Source organism: Coloeus monedula (assembly GCF_965178545.1).
Source record: "Coloeus monedula genome assembly, chromosome: 33".
Taxonomy (NCBI): Eukaryota; Metazoa; Chordata; class Aves; order Passeriformes; family Corvidae; genus Coloeus; species Coloeus monedula.
In genome coordinates, this window is record NC_138813.1 from 2,123,069 (window position 1) to 2,150,262 (window position 27,194).

Here is a 27,194-nt window from a genome sequence, read left to right on the forward strand (position 1 = left end):
ATGGGGGTTGATGGGGTCAAGGGGGGGTTGGGGGTCAAGGGGGGACCCCAAATTTGTCATCAGGGGGTTGGGGAGATGTTGGTGCAGCTTCTCCTCCTCTCATGGGGGTGATGGGGTCAAGGGGGTTTTGGGGGTCCAGGGGGGACCCCAAATTTGTCATCAGGGGGTTGGGGAGATGTTGGTGCAGCTTCTTCTCCTCTGGGGTGGGTTTTGGGGGTCAAGAGGGGACCCCAAATTCAGCACGAGGGGGTTGGCGAGATGTTGGTGCAGCTCCTTCTCCTCTCGTGGGGGTTATGGGGACAAGGGGGGGTTTGGGGGTCAAGGGGGGACCCCAAATTTGTCATGAGGGGGTTTGGGGAGATGTTGGTGCAGTTTCTTCTCCCCTGGGGTGGGTGATGGGGTCAAGGGGGGTTTTGGGGGTCCAGGGGGAACCCAAATTCATCACGAGGGGGTTGGGGAGATGTTGGTGCAGCTTCTTCTCCTCTCATGGGGGTGATGGGGTCAAGGGGGTTTTGGGGGTCAAGGGGGGACCCCAAATTTGTCATGAGGGGGTTTGGGAAGATGTTGGTGCAGCTTCTTCTCCTCCTGGGGTGGGTGATGGGGTCAAGGTGGGGTTTGGGGGTCAAGGGGGGCCCCAAATTCATCACGAGGGGGTTGGGGAGATGTTGGTGCAGCTCCTTCTCCTCTCATGGGGGTTATGGGGTCAAGGAGGGTTTTGGGGGTCCAGGGGGGACCCCAAATTCATCACGAGGGGGTTGGGGAGATGTTGGTGCAGCTCCTTCTCCTCTCATGGGGGTTGATGGGGTCAAGGGGGGGTTTGGGGGTCCAGGGGGGACCCCAAATTTGTCATGAGGGGGTTTGGGGAGATGTTGGCGCAGTTCCTTCTCCTCCTGGGGTGGGTGATGGGGACAAGGGGGTTTTGGGGGTCCAGGGGGGACCCCAAATTTGTCATCAGGGGGTTGGGGAGATGTTGGTGCAGCTCCGTCTCCTCCTGGGGTGGGTGATGGGGTCAAGGTGGGGTTTTGGGGGTCCAGGGGGGACCCCAAATTCATCACGAGGGGGTTGGGGAGATGTTGGTGCAGCTCCTCCTCTCATGGGGGTTGATGGGGTCAAGGGGAGGTTTGGGGGTCAAGGGGGGACCCCAAATTTGTCATGAGGGGGTTTGGGGAGATGTTGGTGCAGCTTCTTCTCCTCCTGGGGTGGGTGATGGGGTCAAGGGGAGGTTTGGGGGTCAAGGGGGGACCCCAAATTTGTCATCAGGGGGTTGGGGAGATGTTGGTGCAGCTTCTTCTCCTCTGGGGGGGGTTTTGGGGGTCAAGAGGGGACCCCAAATTCATCACGAGAGGGTTGGCGAGATGTTGGTGCAGCTCCTTCTCCTCTCGTGGGGGTGATGGGGACAAGGGGGGGTTTGGGGGTCAAGGGGGGACCCCAAATTTGTCATGAGGGGGTTTGGGGAGATGTTGGTGCAGTTCCTTCTCCTCCTGGGGTGGGTTTTGGGGGTCAAGAGGGGACCCCAAATTCATCACGAGGGGGTTGGGGAGATGTTGGTGCAGCTTCTTCTCCTCCTGGGGTGGATGATGGGGTCAAGGGGGGGGTTGGGGGTCCGGGGGGGACCCCAAATTCATCACGAGGGGGTTGGGGAGATGTTGGTGCAGCTTCTTCTCCTCTCATGGGGGTGATGGGGTCAAGGGGGTTTTGGGGGTCCAGGGGGGACCCCAAATTTGTCATGAGGGGGTTTGGGGAGATGTTGGTGCAGTTTCTTCTCCCCTGGGGGGGTGATGGGGTCAAGGGGGGGTTTTGGGGGTCCAGGGGGGCCCCCAAATTCATCACGAGGGGCGTTTGGGGTGGGGTGGGGAGGAGATGTTGGATATGGGGGGGGGGGGGTGGGGGGGATCTTTGGGGTCGCTTGGGGGGGAAGGGGGGGCTGCAAAAAAGGGGGTGCAGGGCTGGGGGGGGGCAGCTGGGCTGGGGGACAACCGGGGGGGGGTTTTTTGGGAATTGGAGGGGGGGGGGGAAATATCGCGATACCGCCGGGGGGGGGGGGAGGGGACACGGGGACAGTGGGGGGGGGGGACACCTCGGGGGGAGGGGGGGGGGACCCTGGGGACCCCCGGGGGGGCCACGCGGGGGCTGCAGCGCTGCAGCGGCGAACGACGCAACCACGGGGGGGGGAGGGGCTGGGAGGGGGGGGGGGGGGGCTGCAGCAACGCGCTGGGGGGGGGGAGGGGAGGGGGAGGGGGAAACAGAACCCCCAACCCCCCCCTCCCCAACAGCGCCCCCAGCCCCTCCCCCCCCCACCCCGCGACCACCCGCCCCCTTCCATGATTTTTTTTTTATCCCCCCCCCCTCCCCCGAATCCCGTCGAACCTTCTCGATCCTCTCGAGCCATTCCCGGTTCTGCGCCAGCTCGGCCAGGAACGCGGGGTGCTGCAGCCACGGTTTCGGGGGGCGCGGGGGGGGGTCCCTCGAGGGGTCCCCCGCCATCAGCGCCTTGTCGCGGATCCAGCCATCCAGCTGCGGGGGGAGGGGCGGCTCAGCACCCCCCCGATCCAGGGTTTCCCCCCCCCCCTTTCCAAAAAAAAAAGCGGAAAAAGGGCAAGAGGAGGACCCCCCCCCGCTTTTTTTTTTTTTCCCTTTCCTCCCCCCCCCAAAAAAAACCCCCAAAAAAAAGAGGAAGGGAAAGGGCGAGAGGAGCCCCCTCCTCCTCTCCCCCCTCACTCCCCCCCCCCTTTTTTTTTTTTTTCCCAAAAACCGGCGGATTTGGGGTTGGAAGGGTCGGGGGGGGAGGGGAGGGGGGGTGAGGATGATGGAGGAGGAGGGGGAGGATGGAGGGGGGTGAAGATGGTGGAGGGGGGGGTGAGGATGGAAGAGGAGGATGAGGATGGGGAAGGAGGATGAAGAGGATGGGGGAGGAGGATGAAGAGGATGGGGGAGGAGGATGAGGATGGGGAAGGAGGATGAAGAGGATGGAAAAGGAGGATGAGGATGGAGAACGGAGGACGAGGATGGAGAACGGAGGACGAAGAGGATGGAGAAGGAGGAAGAGGAAGGCGCTGGAGGCTGCCCGGAGGCTGCGGGAGGATGGAGGATGAAGGCTGAGGATGAGGACGGTGGCGGCTCGGCCGTGATGCAGCAGATCCCGGGCGGAGCGCGAGCGCCGGATGAGCCCCGAGGAGCCTCCGCCGGGATCCGGCCAAACCTCCCGGAACGGGGCTGCCGGGGATGGACCCCCCCCACCAACCCAAAATCCTGGGAATCCCCCAACCCCAAAATCCTGGGACTCCCTCACCCCAAAATCCTGGGAATCCCCCAACCCCAAAATCCTGGGACTCCCTCACCCCAAAATCCTGGGACTCCCTCACCCCCAAAATTCTGGGACTCCCCAACCCCAAAATCCTGGGACTCCCTCACCCCAAAATCCTGGGAATTCCCCAACCCCAAAATCCTGGGACTCCCCAACCCCAAAATCCTGGGAATCCCTCACCCCAAAATCCTGGGACTCCCTCACCCCAAAATCCTGGGAATTCCCCAGCCCCAAAATCCTGGGACTCCCTCACCCCAAAATCCTGGGAATCCCCAACCCCAAAATCCTGGGAATCCCCCACCCCCAAAATCCTGGGAATCCCCCACCCCCAAAATCCTGGGAATTGCCCCCCCCCCAGAGGAGCAGCGCGGGGACACCCGGGGAGGGCTTGGGGACCCCCCGACCCCAAATCCATGGGGGGACATTTTTGGGTCTCCCCGACCTTGCAGCTGCTGAGGATGGACCACAGAAGGTCCCACCTTGAGCACCGGTGAAGCCCCCCGAGATGCTGAGGAGCATCTGTGGGGCTCGAGGAGCTTCTGTGGGGCTGGTGGGACTCGCGAGGGTCTTGAGGACCCCCAAGCCCGACCTCAAATCCATGGGGGGACATTTTTGGGTCTCCCCCCGACCTTGCAGCTGCTGAGGATGGACCACAGAAGGTCCCACCCTGACCACCGGTGAAGCCCCCTGAGATGCTGAGGAGCATCTTGGGGACCACCGAGGGTCTTGAGGACCCCCAAGCCCGACCTCAAATCCATGGGGGGACATTTTTGGGTCTCCCCCCGACCTTGCAGCTGCTGAGGATGGACCACAGAAGGTCCCACCCCGACCACCGGTGAAGCCCCCTGAGATGCTGAGGAGCCTCTCTGGGGCTGGTGGGACCCCCCCAGTCCAACTATGGGGGGGATTTTTGGGGTCTCCCACCCCAAAACCCACCAGTGACCTGATGTGGACCCCACCATGGACCTGCAGGTGACACCAGAGGTGACACCAAGGGGGTCTGGCCACTCCCCACCTGCAGGAGAACCTGGAGCTCGCCCCCCACCATGGATAATTTTGGGGGGGGGGGGGTCTCAGAGTTTTTGGGGGGAGGGTCCGGGGGTCTCGGGGGGGGGTCGGGAGGCCGGGTCTGACCTCGCGGCAGTCCTGGAGGAACCTCTGGAGCTCGAGGTGGTCCTGGAGCCGCCGCGTCCACTCCTGGGCCAGCTGATGGTTGCGTTGGCTCCTGCGGGTGGGGGGAGGGGAACTCCCTAATTAACCCCTAATGAACCCCCTAATGACCCCTTCATTAACCCCTAATGAACTCCCTAATGACCCCTTCCTGAACCCCTAATGAACCCTTAATGAACCCCTAATGAACCCCTGAACGTCCCCTCAAAAGGGAAACTGAGTCACGAGGTTCCATCTGGGATCCACCAGCAGATCCAGCTCCGTCCTCGCTCCTGGGGGGGTCCTGGGGGGTGTTTTGGGGTTCTGGGTCGGGATGGAGGGTCCTGGGTGGTGTTCTGGGGTCCAGGGTGAGGATGGAGGGTCCTGGGTGGTGTTTTGGGGTCCCGGGTGGTGTTTTGGGGTCCTGGGTCGGGATCGAGGGTCCTCGATGGTGTTTTGGGGTCCTGGGTGGTGTTTTGGGGTCCTGGGTCAGGATGGAGGCTCCTGGGTGGTGCTTTGGGGTCCTGGGTCAGGATGGAGGGTCCTGGGTGCTGTTTTGGGGTCCCGGGTGGTGTTTTGGGGTTCTGGGTCAGGATGGGGGGCCCTGGGTGCTGTTTTGGGGTCCTGGGTGGTGTTTTGGGGTTCTGGGTCAGGATGGGGGGTCCTGGGTGGTGTTTTGGGGTCCTGGGTGGTGTTTTGGGGTTCTGGGTCAGGATGGAGGATCCTGGGTGGTGCTTTGGGGTCCTGGGTGGTGTTTTGGGGTCCTGGGGGCTGTTGGGGGGGTCCTGGGTGGAGAAGTGGGGTCTCAGATGCTGATGGTGGGTTCTGGGTGGAGATGGAGGGGTCCCGGGTGGTGTTTGGTGGCTCCTGGGGGGTGTTTTGGGGTCCTGGGTGGTGTTTTGGGGTCCTGGGTCAGGATGGAGGCTCCTGGGTGGTATTTTGGGGTCCTGGGTCAGGATGGAGGGTCCTGGGTGGTGTTTTGGGGTCCTGGGTGCTGTTTTGGGGTCCTGGGTGGTGTTTTGGGGTTCTGGGTCAGGATGGGGGGTCCTGGGTGGTGTTTTGGGGTCCTGGGTGGTGTTTTGGGGTCCTGGGTCAGGATGGAGGCTCCTGGGTGGTGCTTTGGGGTCCTGGGGTGGTGTTTTGGGGTCCTGGGGTGGTGTTTTGGGGTCCTGGGTGCTGCTGGGGGGGTCATGGGTGGAGAAGTGGGGTCTCAGATGCTGATGGTGGGTTCTGGGTGGAGATGGGGGGGTCCTGAGTGGTGTTTTGGGGTCCCGGGTCAGGATGGAGGGTCCCGGGTGGTGTTTTGGGGTCCTGGGTGGTGTTTTGGGGACCTGGGAGCTACTGGTGGTTCCTGGGTGCTGGTGGTGGGTTCTGGGTCAGGATGGAGGGTCCCGGGTGGTGTTTTGGGGTCCTGGGGTGGTGTTTTGGGGTCCTGGGGTGGTGTTTTGGGGTCCTGGGTGCTGCTGGGGGGGTCATGGGTGGAGAAGTGGGGTCTCAGATGCTGATGGTGGGTTCTGGGTGGAGATGGGGGGGTCCTGAGTGGTGTTTTGGGGTCCCGGGTCAGGATGGAGGGTCCCGGGTGGTGTTTTGGGGTCCTGGGTGGTGTTTTGGGGACCTGGGAGCTACTGGTGGTTCCTGGGTGCTGATGGTGGGTTCTGGGTGGAGATGGGGGGGTCCTGAGTGGTGTTTTGGGGTCCCGGGTCAGGATGGAGGGTCCCGGGTGGTGTTTTGGGGTCCTGGGTGGTGTTTTGGGGTTCTGGGTCAGGATGGGGGGCCCTGGGTTGTGTTTTGGGGTCCCGGGTGGTGTTTTGGGGTCCTGGGAGCTGCTGGTGACTCCTGGGTGGTGGTGGTGGGTTCTGGGTCAGGATGGGGGGTCCTGGGTGGTGTTTTGGGGTCCTGGGTGGTGTTTTGGGGTCCTGGGTCAGGATGGAGGCTCCTGGGTGGTGTTTTGGGGTTCTGGGTCAGAATGGAGGGTCCTGGGTGGTGTTTTGGGGTCCTGGGTCAGGATGGAGGCTCCTGGGTGGTGTTTTGGGGTTCTGGGTCAGAATGGAGGGTCCTGGGTGGTGTTTTGGGGTCCTGGGTCAGAATGGAGGGTCCTGGGTGGTGTTTTGGGGTTCTGGGACAGGATGGTGGGTCCTGGGTGGTGTTTTGGGGTCCTGAGTGGTGTTTTGGGGTCCTGGGTGAGGATGGGGGGTCCTGGGTGGTGTTTTGGGGTCCTGGGGTGGTGTTTTGGGGTCCTGGGTCAGGATGGAGGGTCCTGGGTGGTGTTTTGGGGTCCTGGGAGCTGCTGGTGACTCCTGGGTGCTGGTGGTGGCTTCTGGGTCAGGATGGAGGGTCCTGGGTGGTGTTTTGGAGTCCTGGGTGGTGTTTTGGGGTCCTGGGTCAGGATGGGGGTCCTGGGTGGTGTTTGGTGGCTCCTGGGTGAGGATGGAGGCTCCTGGGTGGTGTTTGGTGGGTCCTGGGTGGTGTTTTGGGGTCCTGGGAACTGCTGGTGGCTCCTGGGTGTTAGTGCAGGGTTTGGGGTCAGAATGGGGGTCCTGGGTGGTGTTTGGTGGGCCCTGGGTGCTGGTGGTGGGTTCTGGGTCAGGATGGAGGGTCCTGGGTGGTGTTTTGGGGTCCTGGGTGGTGTTGTGGGGTTCTGGGTGGTGTTTTGGGTTTCTGGGTCAGGATGGAGGGTCCTGTGTGGTGTTTTGGGGTCCTGGGTAAGGATGGGGGTTCCTGGGTGATGTTTTGGGGTCCTGGGTGGTGTTTTGGGGTCCTGGGTGGTGTTTTGGGATCCTGGGTCAGGATGGAGGGTCCTGGGTGCTGTTTTGGGGTCCTGGGTGGTGTTTTGGGGTCCTGGGGTGGTGTTTTGGGGTCCTGGGTCAGGATGGAGGGTCCTGGGTGGTGTTTTGGGGTCCTGGGAGCTGCTGGTGACTCCTGGGTGCTGGTGGTGGCTTCTGGGTCAGGATGGAGGGTCCTGGGTGGTGTTTTGGGGTCCTGGGTCAGGATGGGGGTCCTGGGTGGTGTTTGGTGGCTCCTGGGTGAGGATGGAGGCTCCTGGGTGATGTTTGGTGGGTCCTGGGTGGTGTTTTGGGGTCTTGGGAACTGCTGGTGGTTCCTGGGTGTTAGTGCAGGGTTTGGGGTCAGAATGGGGGTCCTGGGTGGTGTTTGGTGGGCCCTGGGTGCTGGTGGTGGGTTCTGGGTCGGGATGGAGGGTCCTGGGGTGGTGTTTTGGGGTTCTGGGTCAGGATGGGGTTCCTGGGTGCTGGTGGGGGTTCCTGTGTGGTGTTTTGGGGTCCTGGGTAAGGATGGGGGTTCCTGGGTGATGTTTTGGGGTCCTGGGTGGTGTTTTGGGGTCCTGGGTCAGGATGGAGGGTCCTGGGTGGTGATTGGGGGCTCCTGAGTGGTGTTTTGGGGTCCTGGGTGCTGCTGGTGGCTCCTGGGTGCTGGTGGTGGGTTCTGGGTCAGGATGGTGGGTCCTGGGTGGTGTTTTGGGGTCCTGGGTGGTGTTTTGGGGTCCTGGGTCAGGATGGAGGGTCCTGGGTGGTGTTTTGGGGTCCTGGGTGGTGTTTTGGGGTCCTGGGGTGGTGTTTTGGGGTCCTGGGTCAGGATGGAGGGTCCTGGGTGGTGTTTTGGGGTCCTGGGAGCTGCTGGTGACTCCTGGGTGCTGGTGGTGGCTTCTGGGTCAGGATGGAGGGTCCTGGGTGGTGTTTTGGGGTCCTGGGTCAGGATGGGGGTCCTGGGTGGTGTTTGGTGGCTCCTGGGTGAGGATGGAGGCTCCTGGGTGATGTTTGGTGGGTCCTGGGTGGTGTTTTGGGGTCTTGGGAACTGCTGGTGGTTCCTGGGTGTTAGTGCAGGGTTTGGGGTCAGAATGGGGGTCCTGGGTGGTGTTTGGTGGGCCCTGGGTGCTGGTGGTGGGTTCTGGGTCGGGATGGAGGGTCCTGGGGTGGTGTTTTGGGGTTCTGGGTCAGGATGGGGTTCCTGGGTGCTGGTGGGGGTTCCTGTGTGGTGTTTTGGGGTCCTGGGTAAGGATGGGGGTTCCTGGGTGATGTTTTGGGGTCCTGGGTGGTGTTTTGGGGTCCTGGGTCAGGATGGAGGGTCCTGGGTGGTGATTGGGGGCTCCTGAGTGGTGTTTTGGGGTCCTGGGTGCTGCTGGTGGCTCCTGGGTGCTGGTGGTGGGTTCTGGGTCAGGATGGTGGGTCCTGGGTGGTGTTTTGGGGTCCTGGGTGGTGTTTTGGGGTCCTGGGTCAGGATGGAGGGTCCTGGGTGGTGTTTTGGGGTCCTGGGTGGTGTTTGGTGGCTCCTGGGTGGTGTTTTGGGGTCCCAGGTGGTGTTTGGTGGCTCCTGGGTGCTGCTGGGTGGTCCTGGTGGGTCGGGCGTCTCCGTGGTGGGCACCTACTTGGCCCGGAGCGCCTCCATGGCCTCGGCCACGCGGTCGCTGTGGAGGTTGCGCTGGCGCCGGAGGCTCTCGCCGGCCTGCAGGACCAGCTGGACCTTCTGCAGGTTCAGCTCCAGGGTGGTGGTGAAGTCCTTGTGCTTCTTCAGCGCCTTGGTCACCCCTTCCACCGTGTCCGGCAGCTCGGCGTGGGCCAGGGTGGTCTCCTGGGGGGGGGGGGGGGGTGTTGGTGGGGGTGGTGACCTCTACGCTGCCCTTGGTGTGGTCACCCCAACGCCACAGGAGATCCACCAGGAGCTGCTCCCACCCAAATCCATCACCCAAGACCTTCTACAAACCATTGCCACCACCCAAGACCTGCTTCCACTCATCGCTATCAACCAGGACCTTCTCCCATCCATCATCTCCATCATCCAAGACCTTCTCCCACCCATCTCCGTCAACCAGGACCTTCTCCCATCCATCAACTCCATCATCCAAGACCTTCTCCCACCCATCTCCTTCGACCAGGACCTTCTCCCACCCAACCTCATCAACCAGGACCTTCTCCCACCCATCATCCCCATCACCCATCCATCATCTCCATCATCCAAGATCTTCTCCCACCCATCATCTCCATCACCCATCCATCATCTCCATCATCCAAGATCTTCTCCCACCCAAACCCATCATCCAAGACCTTTTCCTACTCAACCTCATCACCCAAGACCTTCTACAAACCATTGCCACCACCCAAGACCTGCTACCACTCATTGCTACCAACCAGGACCTTCTCCCATCCATCATCTCCATCACCCATCCATCATCTCCATCATCCAAGGTCTTCTCCCACCCAACCTCCATCAACCAGGACTTTCCCCCACCCAACCTCATCAACCAGGGCCTTCTCCCACCCAACCTCATCAACCAGGACCTTCTCCCACCCATCATCTCCATCACTCCAGACCTTCTCCCACCCATCTCCATCAACCAGGACCTTCTCCCACCCATCATCCCCATCACCCATCCATCATCTCCATCACTCCAGACCTTCTCCCACCCATCATCTCCATCACCCATCCATCATCTCCATCACCCATCCATCATCTCCATCATCCAAGATCTTCTCCCACCCAACCTCATCAACCAGGACCTTCTCCCACCCATCATCCCCACCACCCACCCATCATCTCCATCACTCCAGACCTTCTCCCACCCATCTCCATCATCCAAGATCTTCTCCCACCCAACCTCCATCAACCAGGACCTTCTCCCACCCATCATCTCCATCACCCATCCATCATCTCCATCATCCAAGGTCTTCTCCCACCCAACCTCCATCAACCAGGACTTTCCCCCACCCAACCTCATCAACCAGGACCTTCTCCCACCCATCATCTCCATCACTCCAGACCTTCTCCCACCCATTCCCACCACCCAAGACCACCTCCTCCCAGACCTGGTTGTAGAGGCTGTTCTGGCACTGCTGGACGTCCCGGAGGAAGAGGTGGAAGACGTGGGACTGCACCAGGACCTCCCTCCTCATCTCCCAGCTCTGCAGGAGCTTCCCCCAGCCCGCGTCCAACTTCTGCAGCCACTGCTGGAGGGACAGGTAGGGCACCTCCATCTCCTCCACGGCCAGCAGCTCGCTGGCCGCCTGGATCTTGGCGTAGTCCTCCTCGTAGCCATTGATCTCCTCCTTGAGGGCCACGTGGACGTTCAGCAGCCTCTCGGCCTCGGCCAAGCTGTCGGGGACCTCCTCGGAGCCCACGGCCGCTTGCGTCTTCACCAACCACCCCAAGAAGTTGTCCAGGTCCTGGATGAACTGCTGGAGGCGGCCAGCGATGGTCAAGGTGTCCTCACACCCTTGGAGGGCCCTCTTGAGGTTGTCCCACTCCTCGCTGATCTCCTCGAAGGGCAGCAGGATCTCCAGGGCGCGGCCGGGGTGGGCGGCGGCCAAAGCCTCTCCCTCCTGCTGGAGCTCCACCAGTCGCGGCTCCAGGACCACCAGGGCGGCCTCCATGGTGGACAGGCGGCGCTGCAGGGCCAGGACCCCGCCCAGGTCGCTGCCACCGGACTGGGTGGCCTCGATGGCTTTCCTCTTCTCCCGCACCTGCGCCTTCATCTCGCTGCACTCCAGGAGGAAGTTCTGGATCTTCAGCACGGAGCTGAGCTGGCCCTTCTTGTTCTCCACCAGCTCCACCACCCGGTTCCAGCTGGGGACGGGGACAGGAGCGGGGTGAGACCTGCCCCGAGCTGGGATGGAGCCCACCAGGATCAGCACCAAGCCTTGGGATGGGCTGGGAATGTTGGCCTGGAGACCTGGACTCCATGGGGATGTCCCACCAGTGGAGAACCACAAGTTGGGGGTCTCCAGGCAGCCCCAAACAAAGTTCATCTGATCCAGGAGGCCCCAAGAAGGTCAAAGTCCACCTTGGGACCCTCAGGATGGGCTTGGCTCATTGTCCTGGAGATCTGGAACCCATGGGGACATCCATCCCACCACTGGACAACCACAAGGTTGGGGGTCTTCAAGCCACCCTCACCAAGGAGACCTCAAGAAGGTCAAGGTCCACCTTGGGACCCTCAGGATGGGCTTGGCTCATTGTCCTGGAGATCTGGAACCCATGGGGACATCCCACCACTGGACAACCACAAGGTTGGGGGTCTCAAAGCCACCCCCACCAAGGAGACCTCAAGAAGGTCAAGGTCCACCTTGAGACCCTCAGGATGGGCTTGGGTCATTGTCCCGGAGAGGTGGAACCCATGGGGACATCCCACCACTGGACAACCACAAGGTTGGGGGTCTCCAAGCCACCCTCACCAAGGAGACCTCAAGAAGGTCAAGGTCCACCTTGGGACCCCCAGGATGGGCTTGGCTCATTGTCCTGGAGAGATGGAACCCATGGGGACATCCCACCACTGGACAACCACAAGGTTGGAGGTCTCAAAGCCACCCCCACCAAGGAGACCCCAAGGTCAAGGACCACCTTGGGACCCCCAGGATGGGCTTGGCTCATTGTCCTGGAGATCTGGAACCCATGGGGACATCCCACCACTGGACAACCACAAGGTTGGGGGTCTCCAAGCCACCCCCACCAAGGAGACCTCAAGAAGGTCAAGGTCCACCTTGGGTTCCCCCCCGCACCCATACCGGCTGTTGAGGTGGTCCTGGCAGGACCGGACCTCGTCCGAGCTGGGGTGGCCTCCGTCCACCAGCTGCTGCACCACCTGGTTGACGTCCAGGATCCGCCCCATGACGCTGTTCATCTCCTGGTCCAGGCTCTCGAACCTGAGCAGATGGACACGGGCAGGTCCATCACGGCACGATGGACCTCAAGGTCCGGCCCTGTCCCATCCCACCCCACCTCCACCCACCTATGCTGGACCACCTCGACCTCATCGAGCTCCTCAGGCACCTCCATCTTCTCCAGCCACTGCTCCTTCTCATCCACCCACACCTCGCAGGCGTGGACCTCGCTGAACATCCTGTAGACGGCCAGCGCGTCCTGCAGCCACTGCGTCCTCAGCACGGCCACCTCGGCCACCTCCCCGTAGAGCTGCTCCACCTCCACCACGCGGATCTGGACGTCCACCCCTTGCCGGTGGTCGGGTGCCAGGAGAGCCAACTGCTTCCGGAGGGACAAGACGGACGCCCGGTGCTTCTCCACCTCCTCCACCACCGCGCGGTGCTTGCGGAGGAGGGCTTGGGTGGAGTAATCGTCGTGGCCGAAGTCGTCGCTGGACACGATGCGGTACATGTCCTGCAGCCAGGCCACCAGGTCGTCCGTCTCGGCGCTGAACTGGAAGAAGTTGAGGGCGTCCTCCAGGCGCTGCTGGTGAAGCCCCGTGACCTCCTCCAGCTTCTTCCACCGCAGGCACACTTCCCGCATCTTCTCCTGGATGCCCACGGAGCTGAAGGACTTCTTGGCCAAGATCTTCTCGCCTTTCTTCATGGTTTGGTGCAGCAGCGCCCGGCGGTTGCCCAGCTCGCCCAACATGGTCTTGTGTTTGTTGGTCAAGGTCATGACGCTGCTGAGGTCGCGGCCGCAGGTCTTGGCGGCCAAGATCTTCTCCTTCTCGCGGATCCAAGCCTCGGCCTCCTCCATCTCCTGGAAGAAGGTCCAGAGCTGGCGGGAATCCTCCAGCTCCTTCCGCCTCTTGGCCGCCAGCTCCTCCAGCTCCTCCAGGCACGTCTGGACGTGGTTGACACGGTTGCAGATGATCTGGGGGTCGCAGGGTTGGTAGCCTGGACCGAGAGAAGGAGTTTCAGATGTCGGGACGGGGTGTCCAGGGAGTGGTGGCCCCAGGGGTGTCCAAGGAAGGACCGGACGTGGCACTCTGGGGGACAGGGCGGGGTCCGGTCGTAGGTTGGACTTGAAGATCTCAGAGGGGTTTTTCAAGCTCATTGGTTCTGTGGGGATTCTTGGAGGTGGCCCACCAGGACCTTGGGTTGACCCTTCCATGGCCCACCAAGACCTTGGGTTGATCCTTTTTCCATGGTCTATCAAGATTTTGGATTGACCCTTTCATGGCTCACCGAGACCTTGGTTTGAGCCTTCTAAAGTCCACCGTGACCTTGGGCCAACCTTTCTATGGCCCACCACAACCTTGGGTTGACCTTTCTATAATCCACCAAAGCCTTGGGTCAACCTTTCCATGGTCCACCAAGACCTTGAGTTGACCTTTCTTCCATGGCCCACCAAGGCCTTGGGCTGACCCTTCTCCACCAAGACCTTGGGTTGACCCTTCCATGGCCCACCAAGACCTTGAGTTGACCTTTCTTCTGTGGCCCACCAGCACCTTGGGTTGACCCTTCCATGGTCCACAAAGACCTTGGTTGACCCTTCCATGGTCCACTGAGACCTTGGTTGACCCTTCCATGGCCCACCAACACCTTGAGTTGACCCTTCTTCTGTGGCCCACCAAGACCTTGGGTTGAGCCTCCACCAAGACCTTGGTTGACCCTTCCATGGCCCACCAACACCCTGAGTTGACCCTTCTTCTGTGGCCCACCAAGACCTTGGGTTGAGCCTTCACCAAGACCTTGGTTGACCCTTCCATGGTCCACCAAGACCTTGAGTTGACCTTTCTTCTGTGGCCCACCAAGACCTTGGGTTGAGCCTTCACCAAGACCTTGGTTGACCCTTCCATAGTCCACCAAGACCTTGGTTGACCTTTCTTCCATGGCCCACCAACACCTTGAGTTGACCTTTCTTCCATGGCCCACTAAGACCTTGGGTTGAGCCTTCACCAAGACCTTGGTTGATCTTTCTTCCATGGCCCACCAAGACCTTGGGCTGACCCTTCTCCACCAATACCTTGGGTTGACCCTTCCATGGCCCACCAAGACCTTGGTTGACCCTTCCCAAGGCCAAGCATCTCCCTCTCCCCGTCGCCCACCCCGGTGGCCCCCGTTACCCTCCAGCTCCGAGAACTTCAGCGCGGCGGCGTTGAGGGCCTGGACGCGCTCGGTCTGGGCGGAGATGTCGGCCTCCAGCAGCCCGTGCTTCTGCAGGAGGTCCTCAACCTCCAGCAGATGCTTCCCCAAATCCTTGGAGACCAGAAGAACCTGGAAAAGAACGACACCGCCTCATCCGACGCCGCCCAAATTTTGCCGCCACTCCCGAATCTCCTCCGTCTCTACCTGCATCTCCTCCATCCAGTCGATCATGTAGACCATCTCCTGGAAGATCTTCTGGAGAGCCAGGTTCTGCTCGAGGCGGGCACGGCGGGCGCGGACCAGCTCGGTCAGCAGCGCCCACTGGCGCAGGATGTTGTCCTTCTGGGCGCCGATGCGTCGCGTGTCGTAGTAGCCCTCGGACTCCATCTCCAGGGCCAGCTCCACCACCACCTGGATGCGCTCCTGGTACGAGGAGATGTCAGCCTCGATGGCCTCGTGCTTCTTCATGGCCGCCTCCACCGCCGGCAGGTCGTAGCCGAAGTTGTCCTGAAGGGGCGGGAGGTGACGCAGGGTGGGGTGGGGTCCTCAGCGGTCAAGGAGGAGCTCAAGGAGGTCCCACCAGCTCTCCATGGTCAAGGAGGAGCCCAATGAGGTCCAACTACTCCTCTCTGGTCCTCAGTGAAGACCTCAATGAGGTCCCACCATCCTTCCTTGGTCAGTGATGTCCAACCACCCCCTTCCCTGGCCAAGGAGGTCCCACCACTCCATCCCTCGTCAAGGAGAAGCCCAATGAAGTCCAACCACCCCTTCCCTGGTCAAGGAGGTCCCACCATTCCATCCCTGGTCAAGGAGAAGCCCAATGAGGTCCAACCACCCCTTCCCTGGTCAAGGAGGTCCCACCGGCCCTCCACGGTCAACAAGGACCCCAATGAGGTCCAACCCTCCCTTCCCTGGTCAAGGACATCCCTCCACTCCATTCCTGGTCAAGGAGAAGCCCAATGAGGTCCAACCACCCCTCCCCTGGTCAAGGAGATCCCACCACCCCTTCCCTGGTCAAGGAGGTCCCACCATTCCATCCCTGGTCAAGGAGAAGCCCAATGAGGTCCAACCACTCCATCCCTGGTCAAGGAGATCCCACCAGCCCTTCATGGTCAACAAGGAGCCCAATGAGATCCAACCCTCCCTTCCCTGGTCAAGGAGGTCCCACCACTCCATCCATGGTCAACAAGGAACCCAATGAGATCCCACCACCACCGATGAGGTCCCACCATCCACCACCGTGCTCCTCACCCCCACCCCACCCAGGGATTGTTCCACCCCAGGCTGAAGGTCCCCCACGACCCTCCCAGCCCAGCCCAGCCCACCCCACCTGCGAGACGAGGCGCTGGTTCTCGTTGAGCCACGTCTCCCTCATGATGGCCTTGTGGTCGAAGCGCTGGGCCAGCAGCTCCAGCTTCTCCTGCCGGATCAGCTCGTTCCTCAAGGCCACCTCCCGCTCATGCTCCGCCTTCTCCAGGCAGGTCCAGGCCTGGTGGGTGAGGACATGGGCTCGTCACTGGTGTCCCCAACCCCACGGGCGTGTCCCCAAGGGTGGTGGGATTCCATGGCCACGTCCTCACCTTGTTGATGTCGGAGATGCTTTTGCCCTCGCTGGGCACGTAGAGCTTGCGGTTGGTGGCCCGGAGTTTACTCTGGATGGTGAAGAGCAGCACCTCGAGGTTCCCCTTCTCCTGGAACCTGTGGGGTGGCACCGGTGGGGAGGTCCCCTGTCACCACCTCCACGAACTGGGATGTCACCATCGGCCCCCGGGTCCCACTGAAACCAGTTTGGGCTCAACTGGGACCTCCTCAACACCACCACCACAATGAGTTGGGACATCACCACCCTCCAGGTACCATCCATGACCAGTTTGGGCTCAACTGGGACCTGCCCATCACCACCACGATGAGCTGGGACATCACCACCATCATCACCACCCTGATGTCCCATTGCCAGTTCAGGCTGAACTGGGATGTCCCCATGAGCACCACCACCATGAGCTGGGACCTCTCCATGACCATCACCACAAGCTGGGACATCCCCACCACCCCCCGGGTCCCACCACCACCAGTTCAGGCTGAACTGGGACCTCTCCATGACCACCACCACCACCACCATGAGCTGGGCATCCCCACCACCTCCCAGGTCCTACCACCACCACCATGAGCTGGGACCTCCCCATGACCATCACCATGAGCTGGGACCTCCCCATGACCACCACCACCACCATGAGCTGGGCATCCCCACCACCTCCCAGGTCCCACCACCACCAGTTCAGGCTGAACTGGGACCTCTCCATGACCACCACCATGAGCTGGAACCTTCCCATGACCACCACTATGAGCTGGGACCTCCCCACCACCCCCCAGGTCTCACCACCACCAGTTCAGGCTGAACTGGGACCTCTCCATGACCATGACCACCACCACCATGAGCTGGGCATCCCCACCACCTCCCAGGTCCTACCACCACCACCATGAGCTGGGACCTCCCCATGACCATCACCATGAGCTGGGACCTCCCCATGACCATCACCACCACCATGAGCTGGGACATCCCCACCACCACCACCAGTTCAGGCTGAACTGGGACCTCCCCGTGACCACCACCACCACCACGAGCTGGGACATCACCACCACCCCCCAGGTCCCACCACCACCAGTTCAGGTTGAACTGGGACCTCCCCATGACCACCACCACCATGAGCTGGGACCTCCCCACCACCCCCCGAGTCCCACCACCACCAGTTCAGGCTGTACTGGGACCTCTCCATGACCACCACCACCACCACCACCACCAGTTCAGGTTGAACTGGGACCTCCCCATGACCACCACCACCATGAGCTGGGCATCCCCACCACCTCCCAGGTCCTACCACCACCACCATGAGCTGGGACCTCCCCATGACCATCACCATGAGCTGGGACCTCCCCATGACCATCACCACCACCACGAGCTGGGACATCATAACCACCTCCCAGGTCCCACCACCACCAGTTCAGGCTGAACTGGGACCTCCCCATTCCCACCACCACCAGCAGGGTGAGGTCCCAGCCCACCCCAGCCCAGGAGGTCCTCACTTGACGGGTTTCTCCAGGGTGCAGAAGGCGGTGAAGGCCTGGAGCTGCTGCTGGACGCCCGTCAGGGAGTTGGCGAACTTCTGGTTGGTGATGATGGTGATGGTGTGGTGGATCCAGGCCAGCAGCTCGGCCGCCAGCGCCTCGTAGCGCGCCGTGATGGCCGCAATCTCCATCACCTGGTCCAGGACCTGGTGGGATTTTGGGGTGGGGTTGGAGGGCCTGGGGAGGTCCTACAGGAGTCCCCCAAGAGGACCTGGTGGGATTTTGGGGTGGGGTTGGAGGGCCTGGGGAGGTCCTACAGGAGTCCCCCAAGAGGACCTGGTGGGATTTTGGGGTGGGGTTGGAAGGCCTGGGGAGGTCCCACCGGAGTCCTCCAAGAGGACCTGGTGAGGTCCTACAGGAGCCCTCTGAGAGTCACACGGGGCTGGAGGGGTCACCAGGGTCCAGCCAGGCTGAGGACTTGGGTGGTCGTGGCCTGGCTGGTGGCCAGGGAGGAGGGGTGGGATGGCCATGGAGGTGAGGGTGGACAAAGGGGTGGATGGAGGGATGGACAAAGGGATGGACATGGATGGAGTAATGGATGGGACATCCATGGAGATGGGGGTGGACAATGAGATGGACAAAGGGATGGACGGAGGGATGGACACAACATCCATGGAGATGGGGGTGGACAATGGGATGGACAAAGGGATGGACAGAGGGATGGACACGACATCCATGGAGATGGGGGTGGACAATGGGATGGATGGAGGGATGGACCAAGGGATGGGACATGGATGGAGTAATGGATGGGACATCCATGGAGATGGGGATGGACAATGGGATGGACAATGGGATGGACCAAGGGATGGACAAAGGGATGGACCGAGGGATGGACATGACATCCATGGAGATGGGATGGACAATGGGATGGACGGAGGGGTGGACACAACATCCATGGAGATGGGGATGGACAATGGGATGGATGGAGGGATGGACCAAGGGATGGACTGAGGGGTGGACCGAGGGGTGGACTGAAGGATGGACACGACATCCATGGAGATGGGGGTGGACAATGGGATGGACAAAGGGATGGACGGAGGGATGGGACATGGATGGAATAATGGATGGGACATCCATGGAGGTGGGGATGGGCAATGGGATGGACAAAGGGATGGACACGACATCCATGGAGATGGGGGTGGACAATGGGATGGATGGAGGGATGGACACGACATCCATGGAGATGGGGATGGACAATGGGATGGATGGAGGGATGGACACGACATCCATGGAGATGGGGGTGGACAATGGGATGGACAGAGGGATGGACCAACGGATGGGACATGGATGGAGTAATGGATGGGACATCCATGGAGATGGGGATGGACAATGGGATGGACAAAGGGATGGACCAAGGGCTGGACAGAGGGATGGACACCTCATGGAGCAAAGGATGGAGACCCCCAGGACGGGGGTCAACCCCACCTTCCCGATGCGCTTCCCCTCCACCGCCAGCGCCTTCATCTTGGAGAAGTAGTGGTAGAAGGACACCACGTAGGTGATGATGGACTTCTCGTCGGGGTCCTCCATGTTGACATCTGGTGGGGAGCAGAGGGTCAGGCCACCCCCCAAACCCCCACCCCCAGGACCACCAGGGATGGTCCCACCAACGCTGGGGCTGATCCCTCAACCTTGACCCTTCCCAAAAAAACCCCGACTCCCAAAAAAGCACTTGGAGGTGGAAAACTGGATGGGTGGAGATGCCCCAGGCCCTGTGACCGGACAGATGATGGACAGATGGACAGATGGACGGATGGACGGATGGACAGATGGACAGATGGACCCCATCCGTACCTTCGGGGTCCAGCAGTTTGCTGAGCCCCAGGTGCTGCTCGGCCGTGTTGAAGGCCTGCTGGAGGTTGTAGGTGGCGTTGGACTTGGTCAACTTGTGGAAGTCGATGAGATCCGGCCTGGATGGGGTGGGGTGGGGAGGGACACGATCACCTTGACCCCCACCAAACCCTCAGAGGTGACCCTGACATCCAGGAGGTCCTCCCCAGTGTCCACCCCCCGGCGCTGACCGGTGCCTGTGGATGAGGGCGTTGAAGGCCAGGCCGTCCCTCCAGCTGGTGGTGAAGTTCTGGATGTTGACCTCGGGGTAGCTGTGAGGGACACGAGGAGGTCACCAGGGGTCACCAGACCTTCTGGGAGGTCCACACCACCAGCTCTGGTCCTCACCCCGCCGTCTTCATCTGGCACCAGAGCAGCAGCGCGTCCTTGGCCGAGCGCGTCTCCCGGTTGTCCTCGGTCTTGATTTTGATCACCTGGATCTGGGGGAGGACGGTCAGGGGACACCGAGGGGTGGCCGGAGGGGACAAAGTGGGGGGGATGGACACGGACGGGACCCTGGTGGCACCTGGAAGCGGAGGATGATGGTCCAGATGAGGCCGAGGGTCAGGCGGTGGTTGCCGTCCACGATGTCGTGGGAGCCGACGTTCTCCAGGTGGACGCGTTGCTCCTTGAGGAACTGCAGGGCCTTGTCCACGTTCTCCAAGGAGTGGATCCGCATCCGGCCCCGCGTCGGCTTGGGCTGGGAGAGGGGGGGAGGGGACACCGGGGACCCCCAGCTCGGAGAGGGTCCTGCCACCCCCACCCCACCAGAAGTGGTCCCAAACTGGTGGTGGTGGGAGGTGAGGGGTGATGGGGAGGTCCCAGATCAACCCAAACTGGTGATGCTGCTCATGGTGATGATGATGATGGTGATGATGATGGTGATGGTGGTGATGATGGTGATGGTGATGATGATGATGCTAACGTTGGCGATGGTAGATGATGGTGATGATGATGGTGATGATGATAACGTTGGTGATGGTAGATGGTGATGATGGTGATAATGATGACGATAATGTTGGCGATAGTAGATGATGATGCTCATGGGAACGATGATGATGGCGCTGGTGATGGCAGATGATGATGATGATGATGGTGCTGGTGATGGCAGATGATGATGATGATGCTCATGGGAACGATGATGGCGGCGCTGGTGATGGCAGATGATGATGATGATGATGATGATGATGATGGTGCTGGTGATGGCAGATGATGATGATGATGCTCATGGGAACGATGATGATGGCGCTGGTGATGGCAGATGATGATGATGATGATGATGATGATGATGATGATGGTGCTGGTGATGGCAGATGATGATGATGATGATGATGATGATGATGATGATGGTGCTGGTGATGGCAGATGATGATGATGATGCTCATGGGAACGATGATGATGGCGCTGGTGATGGCAGATGATGATGATGATGATGATGATGGTGCTGGTGATGGCAGATGATGATGATGATGCTCATGGGAACGATGATGATGGCGCTGGTGATGGCAGATGATGATGATGATGATGATGGTGCTGGTGATGGCAGATGATGATGATGATGATGATGATAACGTTGGTGCTGGTAGATGATGATGATGATGCTCATGGTAACGATGATGATGGTGCTGGTGATGGCAAATGATGATGATGATGGTGATGCTGCTCATAACGATGTTGACAATGATGCTCGCGGTGATGACGGTGACAATACCGGTGATGATGACGCTCATGATGATGATGATGATGATGATGATGATGATGCTCATGTTGATGATGCTGGTGCTGCTCATGGCAATGGTGACGATGATGATGATGATGGTGCTGGTGATGGCAGATGATGATGATGATGGTGATGATGATGCTGCTCATAATGATGTTGACGATGATGCTCACGGTGATGACGATGCCGATGCCGGTGATGACGCTCACGATGATGATGATGATGATGATGATGATGATGATGATGACACTCATGTTGATGATGCTGGTGCTGCTCATGGCAATGGTGGCAATGATGATGATGGTGGTGCTGGTAGATGATGATGATGATGCTCACGGCAATGGTGATGATGATGATGGTGCTGCTGATGGCAGATGATGATGATGATGATGGTGATGCTGCTCATAAGGATGTTGATGACGCTCACGATGATGATGATGATGATGATGCTCATGTTGATGATGCTGCTCATGACAATGGTGATGATGATGATGATGGTGGTGCTGGTGATGGTAGATGATGATGCTCACGGTAAAAATGAGGATGGTGCTGGTGATGGCAGATGATGATGATGATGATGGTGATGATGATGGTGATGCTGCTCATAACGATGTTGACGATGATGCTCACGGTGATGATGATGGTGACAATGATGCTGGTGATGACGCTCATGATGATGATGATGATGATGATGCTCATGTTGATGATGCTGGTGCTGCTCATGGCAATGGTGATGATGATGATGGTGGTGCTGGTGATGGTAGATGATGATGGTGATGCTGATGGTGATGCTGCTCATAACGATGGTGATGATGATGCTCACGGTGATGATGATGATGATGACGTCTAGATGATGATGGCGCCCACAGTGATGATGACGATGATGATGAGGATGAGGATGATGATGACGTTCGCGATGGTAGAAGATGGTGCTCAGTTTGACGACGTCGATGGCACTCACGGCAATGACGATGATGAGATTCATAATGATGAGGATGGTGATGATGATGAGGATGGTAGAAGATGATGACAACAACGCCGCTCATGGTAATGATGATGACGATGATGATGATGACGATGACAATGATGGTGACGATGATGATGATGATGACAATGATGATGATGATGACAATGATGATGGTGACAATGACAATGAAGATGATAGAGGACGACGATGATGATGCCACTCATGATGATGGTGATGATGATGAGGATGGTAGAAGATGATGATGACAACAACGCCGCTCATGGTAATGAAGATGATGACAATGATGGTGACAATGATGACGATGATGACAACGATGATGATGATGACAATGATGATGGTGACAATGACAATGAAGATGATAGAGGACGACGATGATGATGATGATGCCAGTCATGATGATGGTGATGATGATAAGGATGGTAGAAGATGATGATGACAACAACGCCGCTCATGGTAATGATGATGACGATGATGATGATGATGATGACGATGACAATGATGGTGACGATGATGATGATGATGACAATGATGATGATGATGACAATGATGATGGTGACAATGACAATGAAGATGATAGAGGACGACGATGATGATGACAATGCCACTCATGATGATGGTGATGATGATGAGGATGGTAGAAGATGATGATGACAACAACGCCGCTCATGGTAATGAAGATGATGACAATGATGGTGACAATGATGACGATGATGACAACGATGATGATGATGACAATGATGATGGTGACAATGACAATGAAGATGATAGAGGATGACGATGATGATGTCACTCATGATGATGGTGACGATGATAAGGATGGTAGAAGATGATGATGACAACAACGCCGCTCATGGTAATGAAGATGATGACGATGATGATGATGATGACGATGACAATGATGGTGACGATGATGACGATGACAATGATGATGATGATGACAATGACGATGGTGACAATGACAATGAAGATGATAGAGGACGACGATGATGATGATGATGCCACTCATGATGATGATGATGGTGATGATGATAAGGATGGCAGAAAATGATGATGACAACAACGCCGCTCATGGTAATGAAGATGATGACGATGATGGTGACGATGATGACGATGACAACGATGATGATGATGACGATGACGATGGTGACGATGATAATGAAGATGATAGAGGACGACGATGATGATGTCACTCATGATGATGGTGATGATGATGAGGATGGTAGAAGATGATGATGACAACAACGCCGCTCATGGTAATGAAGATGACGATGATGATGACGATGACGATGACAATGATGGTGACAATGATGACGATGATGATGGTGACAATGATAATGAAGATGACAGAGGGCAATGATGATGATGACGATGCCACTCATGATGATGATGATGGTGACGATGATGAGGATGGTAGAAGATGATGATGACAACAACGCCGCTCATGGCAATGATGATGATGACGATGCCGATGATGATGGCGATGAAGACGCCGGCGGCTCTCCTCTCACCAGGGTCTCCCCCGAGAGCACCTCGAGCAGCCGCGTGAGCACGAAGCCGTCGCGCAGGTCCGAGTACAGGTCCCCGACGCGGCAGGCGGCGCGCGCCAGGTGCGCGTTCACCCACTTGGTGAAGGTCTTCTTCTGCACCGCATCCCGCTCATCTGGGGGGTGGGACAGCGGGGTCACCCCAAAAACATCTCGGGACCCCCAAATGCACCCCAAAAACACCCCAAAAGCACCCTAAGACCCCCACGGAACTCAGGACCCCACCCCAGGTGTGCGTTCACCCCCTTGGCGGAGATCTCCTTCTGCACTGATCGTCTGGGGGTCATTGGGGTCACCCCAAACCACCCTGGGACCCCAAAACCACCCCAAATCCACCCCAAATCCACCCCAAAACCATCCTGGGACCCCAAATCCACCCCAAATCCATCCCAAATCCACCCTGGAACCCCAAAACCACCCCAAATCCACCCCAAATCCACCCCAAATCCACCCCAAATCCACCCTAAATCCACCCAAAAACCACCCCAAATCCACCCCAAAACCACCCCAAATCCACCCCAAAACAACCCCAAATCCACCCTGGGACCCCAAAACCACCCCAAATCCACCCCAAATCCACCCCAAATCCACCCCAAAACCACCCCAAATCCACCCCAAATCCACCCCAAAACAACCCCAAATCCACCCCAAATCCACCCTGGGACCCCAAATCCACCCCAAATCCACCCCAAAACCACCCCAAATCCACCCCAAAACCACCCCAAAACCACCCCAAAACCACCCCAAATCCACCCTGGGACCCCAAATCCACCCCAAAACCACCCCAAATCCACCCCAAATCCACCCCAAATCCACCCCAAAACAACCCCAAATCCACCCTGGGACCCCAAAACCACCCCAAATCCACCCCAAATCCATCCCAAATCCACCCCAAATCCACCCCAAAACCACCCCAAATCCACCCCAAATCCACCCCAAAACCACCCCAAAACCACCCCAAATCCACCCCAAATCCACCCCAAAACCACCCTGGGACCCCAAAACCACCCCAAATCCACCCCAAAACCACCCCAAATCCACCCCAAAACCACCCCAAAACCACCCCAAAACCACCCCAAAACCACCCCAAATCCACCCTGGGACCCCAAATCCACCCCAAAACCACCCCAAAACCACCCTAAATCCACCCTGGGACCCCAAAACCACCCCAAATCCACCCCAAAACCACCCCAAATCCACGCCAAAACCACCCCAAAACCACCCAAAAACCACCCCAAATCCACCCCAAATCCACCCCAAAACAACCCCAAATCCACCCTGGGACCCCAAAACCACCCCAAATCCACCCCAAATCCATCCCAAATCCACCCCAAATCCACCCCAAATCCACCCTGGGACCCCAAATCCACCCCAAAACAACCCAAAAACCACCCCAAAACAACCCCAAATCCACCCAAAAACCACCCCAAAACAACCCCAAATCCACCCTGGGACCCCAAATCCACCCCAAAACCACCCCAAATCCACCCCAAAACCACCCCAAATCCACCCCAAATCCACCCCAAAACAACCCCAAATCCACCCCAAAACCACCCCAAATCCACCCCAAAACCACCCCAAAACAACCCCAAATCCACCCTGGGACCCCAAATCCACCCCAAAACCACCCCAAAACCACCCCAAATCCACCCCAAAACCACCCCAAATCCACCCCAAATCCACCCCAAAACCACCCCAAAACAACCCCAAATCCACCCTGGGACCCCAAATCCACCCCAAATCCACCCCAAAACCACCCCAAATCCACCCCAAAACAACCCCAAATCCACCCTGGGACCCCAAATCCACCCCAAAACCACCCCAAATCCACCCCAAAACCACCCTGGGCCCCCAAAACCACCCCAAATCCACCCCAAAACAACCCCAAATCCACCCTGGGACCCCAAAACCACCCCAAAACCACCCCAAATCCACCCCAAATCCACCCTAAATCCACCCAAAAACCACCCCAAATCCACCCCAAAACCACCCCAAATCCACCCTAAAACAACCCCAAATCCACCCTGGGACCCCAAAACCACCCCAAATCCACCCCAAATCCACCCCAAAACCACCCTGGGACCCCAAATCCACCCCAAATCCACCCCAAAACAACCCCAAATCCACCCTGGGACCCCAAAACCACCCCAAAACCACCCCAAATCCACCCCAAATCCACCCTAAATCCACCCAAAAACCACCCCAAATCCACCCCAAAACCACCCCAAATCCACCCCAAAACAACCCCAAATCCACCCTGGGACCCCAAAACCACCCCAAATCCACCCCAAAACCACCCCAAAACAACCCCAAATCCACCCCAAATCCACCCCAAATCCACCCTGGGACCCCAAAACCACCCCAAATCCACCCCCAAATCCACCCCAAAACCACCCCAAATCCACCCCAAATCCACCCCAAAACCACCCCAAAACCACCCCAAAACCACCCCAAATCCACCCCAAAACAACCCCAAAACCACCCCAAATCCACCCCAAATCCACCCTGGGACCCCAAATCCACCCCAAATCCACCCTAAATCCACCCCAAAACCACCCCAAATCCACCCCAAAACAACCCCAAATCCACCCCAAATCCACCCAAAAACCACCCCAAATCCACCCCAAAACAACCCCAAATCCACCCCAAATCCACCCCAAATCCACCCCAAAACCACCCTTGAGACCCTCACGGAACTCAGGACCCCCCAAAAATCCAGGGTTTTTTTCGGGGAGGGTCTGGGGGGGTTTTTGGGGGGTCTGGGGGTTTGGGGCTTTTTTTTGGGGGGAGGGTCTGGGGGTTTTGGGGTCTCAGGGGGGTTTTTTGGAGAGTGTGGGGAGATTTTGGGGTTTTTTTTGACGGGATGGTCCAGGATTTTTTGGGGAAATTTGGGGGTTTTTTGGACTTTTTTTTGGAGGGTGGTCCAGGATTTTTTTTGGTAAATTTGGGGATGTTCTGGGCTTTTTGGGGGAAGATTTTTGGGGTTTTTTGGGGGGGAGATTTTTGGCGGTTTTTTGGGGGGGAGATTGTTAGGGCTTTTTTGGGGGTGGTCCAGGAATTTTTGGGGAAAGTTTGGGGGTTTTTGGGTTTTTTGGGGGGGAGAATTTTGGGATTGTTGGGGGGGGTCAGTCCAGGGTTGTTTGGGGAAATTTGGGGGTTTTTTGGTGGTTTTGGGGGGAAATTTTTGGGTTTTTTTGGGGGGGGTTGGTCCAGAGGGTTTTTTTGGGAAATTTGGGGTTTTTATGGGCTTTTTTTTGGGGGGTGGTCCAGGATTTTTTGGGGGGTTTTGGGCGGGTTTTTTTGGCGGGGGTTTTTTTGGGATTTTTGGCGGGGGTGGTCCAGGGTTTTTTGGGAAAATTTGGGGGACTTTCGGGGTTTTTTGGGGGCGATTTTTTAGGGAGTGGTCCAGGGTTTTTTTGGGTGTTTTCGGGGCATTTTTGGGGGTGGTCTTTTGGGCATTTTTTTGGGGGGGTGGTCCAGGGTTTTTTGGTGAAATGTGGGGTTTTTTGGGGTTTTTTTTGGGGGGGGGGGGAGTTTTTTGGGGTTTCTTTTGGGAGGGGGTTGGGGGTTTTTTTTTGGGGGGGGGAGGGGGGCTTCACCCACCAGCCAAGGCCTTGATCCGGGAGCACTCGAAGATTTTGGGGTCCCCCCACCCGCGGGGGTCCGGGGGGTCCCAGGGGCCGTTGTTGTTGTTGGGGGGGGGGGCGGGGTCCATGTTGTCCAGCTCGGCCGCCAT

General features: G+C 58.6%; 1 protein-coding gene across 1 annotated transcript in view; it reads right to left on the reverse strand.

Annotated features, from left to right (window-relative positions):
* Positions 1–27,194, reverse strand: part of SPTBN4 (spectrin beta, non-erythrocytic 4) — a gene marked incomplete at both ends in the record, with an annotated part of 50,988 nt that extends 23,794 nt beyond the window's left edge. The window contains 18 exons of the mRNA XM_082299662.1: positions 2,368–2,514; positions 4,439–4,529; positions 8,835–9,037; positions 10,270–11,026; positions 11,965–12,102; positions 12,189–13,059; positions 14,232–14,382; positions 14,458–14,760; positions 15,584–15,742; positions 15,834–15,951; positions 17,335–17,522; positions 18,802–18,914; positions 19,171–19,286; positions 19,398–19,478; positions 19,555–19,646; positions 19,733–19,906; positions 23,423–23,574; positions 27,062–27,194. Coding sequence (XP_082155788.1) covers positions 2,368–2,514; positions 4,439–4,529; positions 8,835–9,037; positions 10,270–11,026; positions 11,965–12,102; positions 12,189–13,059; positions 14,232–14,382; positions 14,458–14,760; positions 15,584–15,742; positions 15,834–15,951; positions 17,335–17,522; positions 18,802–18,914; positions 19,171–19,286; positions 19,398–19,478; positions 19,555–19,646; positions 19,733–19,906; positions 23,423–23,574; positions 27,062–27,194 — 3,987 coding nt within the window. The remainder of the gene's footprint in view (positions 1–2,367; positions 2,515–4,438; positions 4,530–8,834; positions 9,038–10,269; positions 11,027–11,964; positions 12,103–12,188; positions 13,060–14,231; positions 14,383–14,457; positions 14,761–15,583; positions 15,743–15,833; positions 15,952–17,334; positions 17,523–18,801; positions 18,915–19,170; positions 19,287–19,397; positions 19,479–19,554; positions 19,647–19,732; positions 19,907–23,422; positions 23,575–27,061) is intronic.